Genomic DNA, 14,144 nt, shown 5'->3' with positions numbered 1-14,144 from the left:
CATATTCTAAATGATGAAAAATCCAAGTTGGATGCAAAGTCAAAACAATGTATCTTCACCGGATATCTTTAAGATAAGTTTGGTTACAAGTATTATGATCCTGTAGGGAATAAGCTTATTCGAAGCCATGATATGGTGTTCATGGAAGACTAAACTATTTAAGATATTGATAAGGTAGAGAAGACTACATCCAAGAAACATACCAATTTGTCTGGTATTGATCCAGTTTGGTTACCTAATCATAATCTAGATGTTATTGGTGGTGATTGTAACACCCTTCTAAACCCCACGAAAATTAATAAAATAATTCAGAGTAAAACATGAAAACAAGAGTGCCACAATTCCAATTAAAACAAATTTATCATAACTTCATTGTCATGCTTTCACTAAGGAACAATTCATCATAATACATAAACATCTCATGTTAACACAGCGGAAAATTCATCATACGGATAAGCATAACATCATCTATGCAATATCCCACAGAATTAATACAATAACAACACGATAGAGTATCATCATAAACTCTAAACTAGCGTTCCCCCAGTGTTACAATATCAGAGCATGACACCTGACGCTACACTAAACAAACTGACTCATGGGCTAATCCTCACCGAGCCAAAAGCCGCTATCCTCAATCTGAAAATATCAACAGTAAGGGTGAGTCTCATTCATAATTAACAAATTTATCGAATCATAAACAATAACACATCATAGTCACATTATTCACCCAATTTCATTATATTCAGATTGTCAGGAAGTACTCATCAACACACAACAACAAATAGAATACATTACCAAAAGACAACACCATAATTCATCCAAACAAATCATAACAACTACATCATCATCACATATTATAACATTGGACAATCTTCCATTCATGTTATAATCATACAAGTAGCCTAATGCAAATGCAACTATATGCATGTGGTACCAAAATTTGGGATAACCCATCTCACCGATCCACCATCGTCAAGGATACGGCGACACCCACTCACTAATTCCACACAATGGGAATTAGCTACCACTGATCCACCATCGTCAAGGATCAGCCACATGATGATTATGAAATGCATGTATCACTCATAACATGCTCATCATCAACATTAAACAACCAATGTCATAATCATCAACCAACACAATAATCAATAGCCACACACAGTTATGCTATTTCTCAACCATAACAAACATATATTTTACATCAACAATATATGTATATCAATCACCAGTTACAACCACGACATCATAACAGATAAAACATTCACCACACAGTGCAACAACAATAGCACCTCTCACAATCATGTACCAAGTACAACAAATCAACCTAACAACAACAGAGCATTTACATCATCATTCATCAAAACACATGATAACCATATTTACCATGAACAACATCCATTTGCATAACAAGCAGGAGCAATCACGTTATAACAACACACGTCATTGCACATATTCAATTATGCAACCAACAATTCATTGCACCTCATCAATTATGCAAAACAATAATAAACCACATTTGGAGGAAACGATACTTTTCAAAATAAAATCAAGTTATTGTTGTTTTATTTATTTCATATGGTAGAGCATTCAATTTAAGGAAAAACGTCCAAAACGGCGTCTAAAACGGACTTACGGTTTGAAAGTTACACATCTTTACATTTTTCAAAGAAAACAACTATCGCTACAGCACGCGGCGCCACACACAGTCCGCAACGCGTAACGAATAGAAAACACGCCTTCGCGGCGCTAACAAAGGTTCACGGCGCGAAATGAGAAAATAACTACGCCTCCGCGGCGCCAACTCACCTTCGCGGCGCCAACTGGCAAAAGTCAGAGCTCTCATCGCAATTGACAGCATTACGGGATTTACCCCAAAATCCCCAAAACCAAAACCAAGTTATGTCATGAACCTCAAATACCACCATATCAGCCACATACATGTTATAACACAAATATAACACACAAAGAGGATCATTCAATCATCATAACAATCATATAATCATACAATTCATCACATCATACAATTCCCCTCAAAATCATCCCAAAACCCCAATCCAGCATATAACCAATTGACACAAACAATGCATCTAAATCAGTCCCATCATCTATAATATAATAAAAGATGTTAACTGGAAGAGTCCCCCCTTACCTTAGCCAAAGATTCTTGATTGGTTCTTTTCCTCTTTGTTCCTCTTCACGTACCAGCTTTCCAATCTCTCATATCCTCTGCTATGCTTTTCAAGTTCCTTTTTCCTTTCTCCCCATTTTCCTTATTATTTATGAAAAATAACATTTTAATTAGTAAAGGGCTTTACTAACATAGCACTCCCTCTTTACTAACACCACACTTGGCCCAATAGCCCATCTCATAATTCTTTCCAAATAATTCCACAAAATACCGAATAATTCCAAATAATAATTTAATTTCCGATTAAATTAAAATTAGAAAATATGGGGTGTTACAGTGATGATCAAAATGGTGAGCCATATGATTATGTTGATGATCAACAACTTGGAGATGAGGAAAATGTTCCTACTAATGATGATGATGGGGGAGAGATATGTCACGGGATGAGAATCTTGGTGAAGTTTCATAATCATCTCAAGATCAACTTAGGAGGTCTAACAAGAACAAAAAACCTTTTACAAGATATAATTCTGATGAGTATGTGACCTTGATTGATGAGGGTGAACTTGAGTGTTTTCAAGAGGCCATGGAAAGTGATGAGAATAAAAAGTGGTTATATGCAATGCATGATGAGATGAAATCATCGCATGATAATCACACATATGATTTAGTGAAGTTACCTAAAGTAAAAAAGGATTTGGAAAACATGTAGATTTGTAGAGTTAAAATTGAGAGCAAATCTAAGTCTCCAAGGTATAAAGCTAGATTAGTTGTAAAAGGTTTTTGTCAAAGAAATGGTGTTGATTTTAATGAAATTTTCTCACCTGTTGTAAAGATGTCATCAATCAGAATTATGTTGTGTTTAGCTGCTACTCTTAATTTAGAGGTTGAGCAAATGGATGTGAAACAACCCGATAGTTTTCAAGTTAAAGGCAAAGAAGATCATGTGTGTAGATTGAGAAAGAGACTATATGGGTTGGAGCAAGCTCCAAGGCAACGCTACAAGTAGTTTCAAGCTGTTATGTGTGATCAAGGGTACTAGAAGACTACGTTAGATCATTGCGTCTTTGTTAGAAAATTTTCTAATGATGACTTAATTATCCTATAGTTATATGTTGATGATATTCTTATTATATGGAAAAGTATTTCTAACATTAGCAGGTCAAAGAAGCAGTTGGGAGAGTCATTTGCCATGAAAGACATAGGGGCAGCTAAACAAATTTTTGACATTAGAATTGTACATATTTGGAATGTTTAGACCGATAAGGCAAACCGGTATTGGACAAACAAGGCAGATAGGAATCGAGATTTACTTTGAGAATCATCAAGTGGGAAGGCGACTCTGCAAGTCAGCCAACATATGATCTCTAACTTGACAGATACGTTTCCAGACAAGGTCGGGATCCTCCACTCTAATCGGCCGAGACGGTTACTTGTATACGAAGGGCCTTCATCGTTATAGAAGTTACGACTTTTTTAAATGGCTGACGGCGGAGGTTACTACTATCACCCATTATGGAGGGAATCCAAGGTTCCACCATTAATGTGGGAAGTTATTGCTTTAGCAACTATTAATAGGGTTCATGAATGAGGGATAAGCAAGAAATTCATACTATTGGGCTTGTATCAACTACACTGTTCAAATCCCTAAAGTTAATCACTTTCAAACTACTGTGCGACCTTACCGGAATCTTCTTCCGGGAGGTAATCAAAATTGTTCTGCATGAACATTTGGCGCCCACCGTGGGGCCTAGGTAAAAATTTCCCAGGCCGCATATTCTTTCACTGTCAGGGTGACCATATTATCACCCCGCGATGAAGATTCTCCATCTGATATGGCTCAGTTACTAGCCATGGCAGAGGCCTTAAAACAACAAAATGAAATCATTCAGGACTTTATCCAATTCCTACATACTCAACTTCCTGAGGAAAATGAGTTTCCAAAGGAATCACTTTATCTCCAACCTTTATCGGAAATTGTCTGGATGAATGAGATTCCAGAATACTTTAAACCTCCTCCTTTGCCTACTTATGATGGAAAAGGGGACCCCATGCAGCATGTCATGGTAGTCGATGATTAGACAATCATATTTGAAGCTTCGGGCGCTCTCAAGTGCGTATTAATGGTGGGGACTTTCAAGGGCGAAGCATTACGCTGGTATATGATTCTGCTTAGAGCATCCGTCTTAGGGTATCCCGATCTAGTTTGGAAAATGGTTCAATATTTTTCAGTCAATAGGCATAGGAATGTGTCCATCGTCAATCCCCCTAGCGTGCGTTCGGGGCTTTCCGGGCACCTTCGAGACTATGGGGCTCGTTTCAATAAGGAAGTCATCAAGGAGACCCGGTCGAGTCAATGGATGGATGCCGGGGATTTCCAAGACGGAACCCGGGCTGATTATTTCAATGGATAGTTAGCGCAAAAGCCAACTTCCGACATGGGTGAGGCAGCAAACTCTGCCGACTACTATGTCCTAAGTGAGGAAAGTAGCATGGGAGAATGTCATTAAGGTGTTCAAGGAAAGCCTCATATCAAGCCGGACAAGAATACCCGTCAGAAGGAAAGACAACGATACCATTCACATCGCCGTAGTATACTAGACATCCTTTTTGCGGTGACGAGGCTTTTGAGAGGGAAAAAAGGCAAGCTCAGGTATTGCTTTTTCCCTCTCAAAAGCTTCAACAACAAAAAATGATGTTGTTCATGGCATTTGGACGAAATTGACTAACATGGGACACTTTGTAGAGTTAAGGAATCAAAATGGTATTTTTTAAAGTTAAAGGACTAAATTAGACCCTGAGTCTAAGATAAGAGACGAAAAAGGGTATTTATCCTTTATACTATTATAATTTTGAATAATACATTTTATATAATCTATTTCATCTATTCCATTTATTTTATGCTCTAATTTTCAAACAACTTACAAGTTGTGCTTAATCTATATAAAGCAGTGACATGATTTCCATTATATCATCAAATAAGTTCATTATCAAATACAAAAGTTGACATTTGATAGTGACTAATACAACCAAAATAAGTTCATTGTCACATGTAAAAGTTGGCGCTCTGTAGTGACTAATATGACGTAAATAAGTTCATCATCATATACGTTTTGTTATGGAACCAAAAGTGGAGTGAGGATCAGAAGAAATAGTGGATTTAAACCTCTGACACGGTGGAGAGGGGAATGACTTGCAAGGTTAACACTCCAACATTCATGTTAGCATGAGAGTAAGAAGAGTGAATTGAAATTTAGTTTGAAACAGAGTACTTGAATTTGGCACCTTCTCTATATATAGTAGAAATGAAATAATAGACTCGTTACTTATCAAGCATGGATTGCGGGGAGCCCTTGGATGTATTGGAAGTTCAGATCTCTTATAGTTACCAGTAAGATAGTTATAATATGTTAATAATACTTTGGAAGGATTGCATTTCCTTTAAATTGATCATCCAATATGGTTATGGTCAAACTAGAACAGTTGCTCCAAAGATCGTGCATATGCAAAGCAAGGCTGAGGTTTGTTTTAGCTTTGACAACTAACCTCTCCCTTACTTATCTTTAGGGGAAGCTATATGAATTGTTTCATTTTCCTAAGGATTCACGTCTTTAATGCTCCATATTTCAAACGTCTTTTCGAAGGTATCATCATTACGACTCTTGGGAACTAAATTTTTTTGTGATTCACTCTCTTATGTCATTCATCACCATATATGAAGTCATATCTCATCTCTCTAACCCTGACTCAAATTGTTCATCTTCATACTAGATTAGTTACAAAAATGGTAAGAACACTTTAAGGGGCCAACGCCTCATGCAAACAATGTTCTAGTTGAAAAGGAAATGAGAAGACGAAAAAGAACAGTCATATCACGTCTCTAAAACACTGCAACACTCAACTGCACTTAAGCACCATAATGGGAAACACCACGCCTTAACCTGCTAGCCTAGGACCACATGTTTAAACTTCACGCGAAACATCTGCGATAAGAAAGAAATTTAATGCAACTATGCTCCATTACCCATCGGTCAGACACATCGAAACTCGTCCAAGGTCAACCTGGCAGAATAAGGTTGTCGTGAATTTAAAAAAAAATCGTTAAACATTTTACAACATGCCTTATGAGCAACTGTTTAGGCCGAACAAAAAGCCAAAAAGGAAGACTCACATATTATCCAAAAGAAGCCCACTAATTATTCTACACAGAGGTGAAAATATATATTCACGTATGCAAGACAAACGACACTGAACATATTTAAAAAAAGGGGGATAATAGTCACATATTTACTAATTATATTACAGATTATAGTATTACTCTTTTACTTACATTGTATTTGATTGTTTTACACTCATTATAGATAAATGAAAGAAGATAATAATTTAATTAATTATTAAAATATTTTAATTTTTATAGAGGCAATGTAAAATTATCTGAAAGAGTTGATATAATATTTATTATAAAATAATTAAAAAATAAAATCAATAAAATCTATATTAAAAGTACGGGTGAGAATAGGTCAGGTAAACTAACAGAGGCCTACGACTTAATTTACATAGGCTTAGGTCAGACCATTTTTTTAAAATAGAAAAGACATATGTTTTTTTATAAGTCTATTTAGTTAAAAAAGACCAGGCCACAAGACATAAAAAAGTCTTTTAAACTTATCAAACCAACCTATATAAATAAATATGAACATATTTATTGTATTTTATTTGTATTTTGAATTAAAATTCAAAAATAAAGTTTAGTTATTTCGAAAAATTTATCAAAATAAGTATAAAAAAACTTATAAATAATGTCATTATTTGTTTTCATAAGATCTCTCAAATAAATAGAATAGCAAAATTTATGTTAATACGTAAATTTGAATAGGTCAATACAAATAAGTATTTAATTTCATTGATCTTTTAACTTGTTAGTCTATTTAAGCATTAGTTGAATTGCTAATTTATAAATGTTTAATATAGAATAGATTTTTATATAGGCTAATAGGTCAATCTGACATTTAAAAAGACCAGACTCAAACATAAAAATAAGTTTATGATATGCCTCATGTCAGACTTAAACTTTGAAATTTTTAGTAGACCAAACTTAAATTTGACAAAACCTTACTAGATCTAGCCCATTTTCAGCCGTAATGAAAAGTTACAAGTGATATTTGTTTTAAAGCATAATTTATCGTAAGTATGACAATTACTAAATACACCACATAATTTATTGCAAGTGATGTGTCGACTCAACTCTGTTGGTGGATGTATTCCACAGATGTCGGACATTATCAGTCCACGCACAAACAACATTCTCCATATCAAGAATGGTGCTTTCAACATATTTGAATAATTCAGGATACTTTTCACACACTTTCCGAAATTGAATGACGAAGTCGGCATATAATTCTTTCATTGAAGAATTTACAATACTAATCCATGCATCCACTATTTGTTCAACAATCACACCGGGCTTCACCGATTTTGCACCTTCGCTCTCTACTTGTTTCGTCCCTATAGTGGATTTAACCTTACTTCTCACATTACATGTTATGTGATATCGACAAAGTAATGCGTTAGAAGAAGGAAATACCTTTGCCACCACATTCATCAGTGCGGTATCGCATTCCATAACAATTGCCTCAGACATCTCGACTTGTTCCTTTAAAAGTGAGCGACACACCTCTAATGCCCATGTAAAAATTATCCTCTTTTTTGCACTCCAAAAAAGCAAAACCAACCGCGTATGTCTTCTCGGTGGATGTAACACTGACCATCTCAAATAACAGATGTCTATACTTGTTGGTCTTGTAGGTAAAATCTAGAATGAGCACTGTCGATGATGTGTTGAACAACTTTATTGAATCCGGATGAGTCCAAAAAATATCTCGGACCGTAACTCCACCGTCGCAAGTTCGGTACCATGACACGTATTTGTTATCATCCAACAATCTCAACAATTGTTGCATCTCACTTCTATCTCCCCTATTCGCCTTATTATTGCGGTACCAAATGTTATACACTTGCCTTATATTTGATACGTTGCCGGGTTCCTTCCGTTTCAATGTGGCAAGTATATTTTTCGATTGGACAAGATTCAAGGACATGTCACTAATACATGTCTTCTCTTCCGGTTTAAGCCGACATACACTAGGATGACCTTGTAACTTTGAGCACAAATCATGGTTATGCAAACCACAAATAACACTGAATTTCCACTTCTTAATAGCCAACATATAACAACAAATTTTAAATAGACACTCGCATTTTCTAGTACCCGTGTTGTCTCTTTTAAACTTCCTTAGAGGAGTATGGTATTTCTCGCTTCTTTCGCACAACATTGTTACAAAAGCGTTTCTTTTTGTCGTACCATTATCCGATCCTCCTATTACTGCACCAAAACCAAGGTTAGTTACATTCCTACGAATTCATGTGAGCATGCTTTCAGGATCATTAAACCCTTGCTTGTTATTAAAGTCACAGCCGACATCTATCGCCTTTACGACTACCCCTTCAACATTCGGAGATACATCGGCTAAAGGAACTAATTCTCTTGAGATATTACCGGGGTGCACCATACTTATCTGTAAACAATAACATAAATATCACAAAATCACAATATTGCTGGAAAAAACAGCACAGACACGTTCCGTAGATGAACCTACGGAAGCAACGTTACTTTTTTTGACAGAAAATTGATGCATAATGTGAGCAATGCAATTGACAAAGATGATTATTTACCTGAAATTCAGTCTTCTCTTGCTCCCTTTGAGTTGTTGCACCCAAAAGTTGGAGTTTTGGAGTGAAAAATAATATTGATGATGTAGGGTTTTTAGGTTGTGGAGAGTTGAATGTTGAAGAAGAAATATAATAATGGGGTGAGTGATCAGAGTGATTCAAAATATACCAGATACTTCCGTAGGTGCATCTATGGAATGTTCTGGCGCGAAGCCATTCCGTAGACGTACCTACGGAATAATCCTTGAACTGAATTAATCTGCAACTTTTCCCAACATACACTAGTTTAAAATACTTCCGTAGATGCACCTCTGAAAAATTCAAATTTTAACAAAAAAATAGTAATTCTAAATATGCATCTATGAAATCAGGGAGCATAATTAAAATTTCACTATATATCTAAAAATATCAAAGAGTGTAATGAAATATTCTCAAAAATCGGTCTTTCAAAATTATATACATGAGTAGTTCTTTAAATTTTTATATAACTAGTTAGTCTCTTAAAATTTGCTACCATATCTATTAAACACATTTTCCACATATAAAGTACTAGTATTAAATAATTATTTCATTTAATAATAAATTTATAAATTATAGAAATAATAATCAAACAATTTAATACTCCAACCAAACAATCCTCACACAAACAAACATCAATAGTGGAATGCATCGGAAAGTAGCTTGTTACGGTTGGCTTTTCCCAAACAAGAAAAAAAGGAGAAAACATTGCAAAAGCTAGTCGAGAGAGAAAATTGCAGCATATAGTAACGAATATTGAAGAAAATGGGATCCACGCGTTTCAATTCTTGTTGGAACTCATTCACTTCACACTCCTCACACTTTTTCACCTCACCTCACAAAAGCATTTATTTCATTTCCCAGCACCCTGCAAATACCCTACCACTCTCTTCTCTACCTAGCAGCTTTTCACCCAATCACTATCATCCACGTGTCAAATCGGGTCCCATCAATCCCACCTTTCCCTTTCTGCGTTGTAATAATAAATCAATAAATTCACTTAATTCACTCAATTAAATTAAATCTCTTCCTTTCACGCGTCGCTTTCTTTTCCAACACTCACTCTTCATCTTCTACTACTACTAACATTTTATTTCAATACTAACCTAAAACAGTTTTTTTCTCTATTTGCAACCACTCTCACTCACTCTCTCACTCTCTCTCACTATGGCTTGGTCTGATTCAACTACTCAGAAACAATCTCGTCCCTCTCAACCGCTTTACGTTCCTCAATTCCGTTCTAACGCTCCTTCTCCCTATAACAACAACCGAACCCATTTTCCACCGTCCGATGACGTTTCATCTCACTACTCTTTCAATCGCTCCACTCACAGGCCACGTGGCAGAGGCGGTTACGCTTACGGTTACGGACCTCCACGTCATTTCCCTCGACCGGAACAACAACCACGGAACTTCAACTACAGCCACGATCCTCCTCCTCATCCTCCTCATCCTCATCCTCCTCATCGGAACAATCGCGCTCCGGTTGAGACCCACATTGAGCCGGAAAACGGCGTCAGTGTCGTTGCGAATGCGAATGCGAATTTTGAAGCGTATGAATCTATTCCGGTTGAGGCTACCGGAGAGAACGTGCCTCCGCCGGTGAATGTGTTTGCTGAAACGGAACTTCATGAGGATTTGAAGAATAACATTGAGAGATGTAAGTATGTGAAACCTACTCCGGTTCAGAGGTACGCGATCCCCATTGCTGTTGCTGGGAGAGACCTTATGGCTTGTGCTCAGACTGGGTCGGGGAAAACGGCGGCGTTTTGTTTTCCGATTATATCTGGGATTATGAAAGATCGTTTAGCTTCTGGGGTGGCGTCTGTGCCACGTGGCGGTGGTTCCGATGTTGCGTACCCCACTGCACTCATCTTGTCTCCAACTAGGGAGTTATCATGCCAGGTTTTTTTGTTTTACTTTTCTCTTTTATTTTTTATTATTTATTTATATACCTATTTTGTATAGTTCAAAGTAGAAAACATCAACATTGCTTGAATCTAATTTTTGTTTTTTTATATGTTTGAAACTAAATTTGTTAGATACATGCTGAAGCAAACAAGTTTGCTTATCAAACAGGAGTGAGGATTGCGGTTGCTTATGGGGGTGCTCCTATTGGTCAACAGGTTTGTGTTATGTTTTTTTTGTTGGTATATGAGTTTTTATGGTGTGGATTGGAATTCACTGTTTGTGACTGTATACAGTTAAGGGTTTTGGAGAGAGGTGTTGATATTTTGGTCGCGACTCCTGGGCGTTTGGTAGATATGATTGAGAGGGAAAGGGTTTCTTTGAAGAAGATTAAGTATCTTGCTTTGGATGAGGCTGATCGGATGCTGGACATGGGTTTTGAGCATCAGATTCGCAACATTGTTCAGCAGATGAACATGCCTCCTCCGGGTGATAGACAGACATTGCTTTTCAGTGCTACCTTTCCTGATAATATACAGGTTGGTTAACTTTTGTCCTTGTGATATAGTTTTGTGGTTACTGTCTTTAATGATGTTATTGATTCTTCAAGAATTGTTTACTGAAAAGTGGTGTCTAATTGCCATGTTCTGTAATGTTCTATGCAATTGGTTCCGGAAATGTGTAATGATTTCATTGTTTGTTGTTGTGAACTGCAGAAGCTTGCATCTGATTTTTTGTCAAACTATGTGTTCCTGGCTGTTGGAAGGGTTGGTTCAAGCACTGAGCTGATTGTACAGAAAATTGAATCTGTTCAGGATATGGAGAAAAGAAATCGTCTTGTGGATCTTCTCCGACGCAATGTTGTCAATGGGAAGGTAATAATGCAATGTAAATCTACAATTATTGTAGCTACTGTACAAGCTGTTTTTGAAGTATTATGTGTTTGATGGTTAATTTTTTTGCAATGCAGCTGGCTTTATCTCTTATATTTGTTGAAACAAAGAAAGGAGCAGATGCTTTAGAAAGCTGGCTGTGCAGAAGTGGTTTTCCAGCTATTGCAATACATGGTGACAAGGTTCAAATGGTTAGTAGCTTTTGTTAGTTACTTTATTTCCTCCATATTCTTTTACCGTATTCAATGCTAGTCGTCTATCTTATGTTGTATAAGCTCTACTGTTGCAGTGACTTGTGCTTTATTTGTTACTGTATTTGTGGTCCCTCAGGCAATCAATTACAACATTTTGATCATAGAATCCAAAATAAAAGGTGTCTAGCTTGTGACATCTATTCTATTTGGGTCATATAATCCAAAATATGGTGGCTATAACGTGACATCCATTCTATTTTGTATTACAGAATCCAAAATATTACTGTACTCTTTTTGTTTCTGTTATTACTTAAAGGTATTTTATTTTTATATTTTGTTGCATTGTATTTTTAGGAGCGGGAGCGAGCTTTGAGATCTTTTAAACGTGGTCTTACTCCAATAATGGTTGCAACAGATGTTGCTTCTAGAGGATTGGATATACCTCACGTGGCTCATGTTATTAACTTTGACTTACCGAGAGACATTGATGACTATGTACATAGAATTGGTAGAACTGGCCGTGCTGGTCAGTCTGGTTTAGCAACTGCTTTCTTCAGCAGCAAAAACATGCCTCTTGCAAAGGGTCTTGTTGGACTTTTGCAAGAAGCAAAACAAGAAGTTCCTTCTTGGCTAATCCAATATTCCGAGTCTTCAGCACCTGGTGGTCGCAGCAGCTTTGGATCTCAACGGTCACCCTGGAGAGGCAATTATGGAGGGCGCGATTTCCGTACTGCAGCAGAACCTGTAATGGTGGAGAGTTACAACAACTACAACAGTAATTACAACAATTATGGTGGTAATGGTTTCCATAATGTTCCTGAACAGGTGCAGAATTACAACTACAACAGCACCTACAGCAACGGAGACCATACTGCCAATACTTATAATGATACCTCTTTAGACATCCAAAACTCTAACAACAATACTGCTTTTGACAGCACTAATACAGAGATTGCTGGTGGTTACAATTATGCTGATGTTGGTTTGTGTGAAGGCAGTGATGGCATAAATGGTCCATCTGGTTATGCATCTGTTGTGCCTACTGGATGGGACTGACTTGGCTAGTATATTGCTCGTTGCATCCTTTTTGCTATTGATTTTGATGCCGAAGAGCAAATAGTTTGATCCCTAACTTTAAGATAGTTCAATATTTGCTGCAGACCTTTGGTATTGAATATTTTTTGGCCCGAGACCATGTCGTAATTGGAACTTACTATACAATGGGTGAGCTCGAATTGTGGATAGGATCATTTGCGTTTTGGAATCTTATAAGTTATACAAAGGATGAGCCCGATTTGTGGTTGAAACATTTATCTTTTAAGATTCGCTTTAGTTGTACTATTTATGTCTCAATTTGATTTGGTTTTTTAGCTACTCTTCTATAGTTAATATAAATCAGGAGGTATTTAGTATTGAAATTTGTGTGCATCTTCACACCCTTGTTCAAACTGTCATATTTTAAGTAAATTGGAAGTCAAAAATTCGTTTTCAATTCAGTTTCCTCTGTCTAAACAAAATTGTTGTGTGGTAAGAATACACAGACATCTGCTAGTTGCTACCACTAATTTTTTTTTTTCATTTTCAACCAGAAGCCTCCAAACCTCGTAACACTTGAAAAATAATTCCAGCAGTAGGTACTAATTTTCAGCAACATGGTCCAAGACCTCCATACAACTCTCAAGTCCTTTTTCAAGTATAACTTATGAGAGCCTTAAGCATGTTACTGCATTGTCTTCCATTTAGATAACCGGCTTGTGCTTCAAGTTGGAATGTTGCACTACTTGAAAATGCTCCAGCTGCTCATTACATTCCCAACTTTCTCCTTAATGAATGTTTTCTTGTAAGATGCTCCAGCTGCTCATTACATTCCCAACTTTCTCCTTAATGAATGTTTTCTTGTAAGCTTTTCGAAGTGTATCTTAAGCTAGATTATTTGTTGCAGCACTAGGGATTAAGCCATTTAAACTCGGTGTCAATCCTCTATACAATTCTGCACGACTTTAACGTTTCTCACAAATGCATCCGCAAAATTCAATGCATCTTTCTGGGTTAGATATCCAGAGGAAGAAACAAGAAGCCCAAATGTCAAGCGTTTTAGTAATATAGCGAAGATAATAGTTGATAGATACATATAAAAATCTTTACACTTGTATATATTAATTAAACTAACCCTGATAAAAAAATTGCAATAACTCATGATCAAATCTATCATGATATTTAATCTAAAATCTAAGATAGAAAACCATACGTAAATTCTTCCATCTACTCACC

General features: G+C 36.5%; 1 protein-coding gene across 1 annotated transcript; it reads left to right on the top strand.

Moving 5' to 3' along the window:
- Positions 1-9,711: 9,711 nt before the first annotated feature.
- On the top strand, positions 9,712-13,247 carry LOC131636287 (DEAD-box ATP-dependent RNA helicase 52C-like). The gene is made up of 6 exons (XM_058906913.1): positions 9,712-10,783; positions 10,921-11,004; positions 11,083-11,325; positions 11,503-11,661; positions 11,757-11,870; positions 12,228-13,247. Exons 1-6 carry the CDS (start codon positions 10,046-10,048, stop codon positions 12,927-12,929), a joined length of 2,040 nt encoding a protein of 679 aa, XP_058762896.1. The 5' UTR covers positions 9,712-10,045; the 3' UTR covers positions 12,930-13,247.
- Positions 13,248-14,144: the final 897 nt, after the last annotated feature.

Source organism: Vicia villosa, unplaced genomic scaffold (genome assembly GCF_029867415.1).
Source record: "Vicia villosa cultivar HV-30 ecotype Madison, WI unplaced genomic scaffold, Vvil1.0 ctg.001687F_1_1, whole genome shotgun sequence".
NCBI classification, from domain to species: Eukaryota; Viridiplantae; Streptophyta; class Magnoliopsida; order Fabales; family Fabaceae; genus Vicia; species Vicia villosa.
The sequence above is the reverse complement of the archived record's forward strand: the minus strand, read 5'-3'. Positions and strand labels throughout refer to the sequence as shown.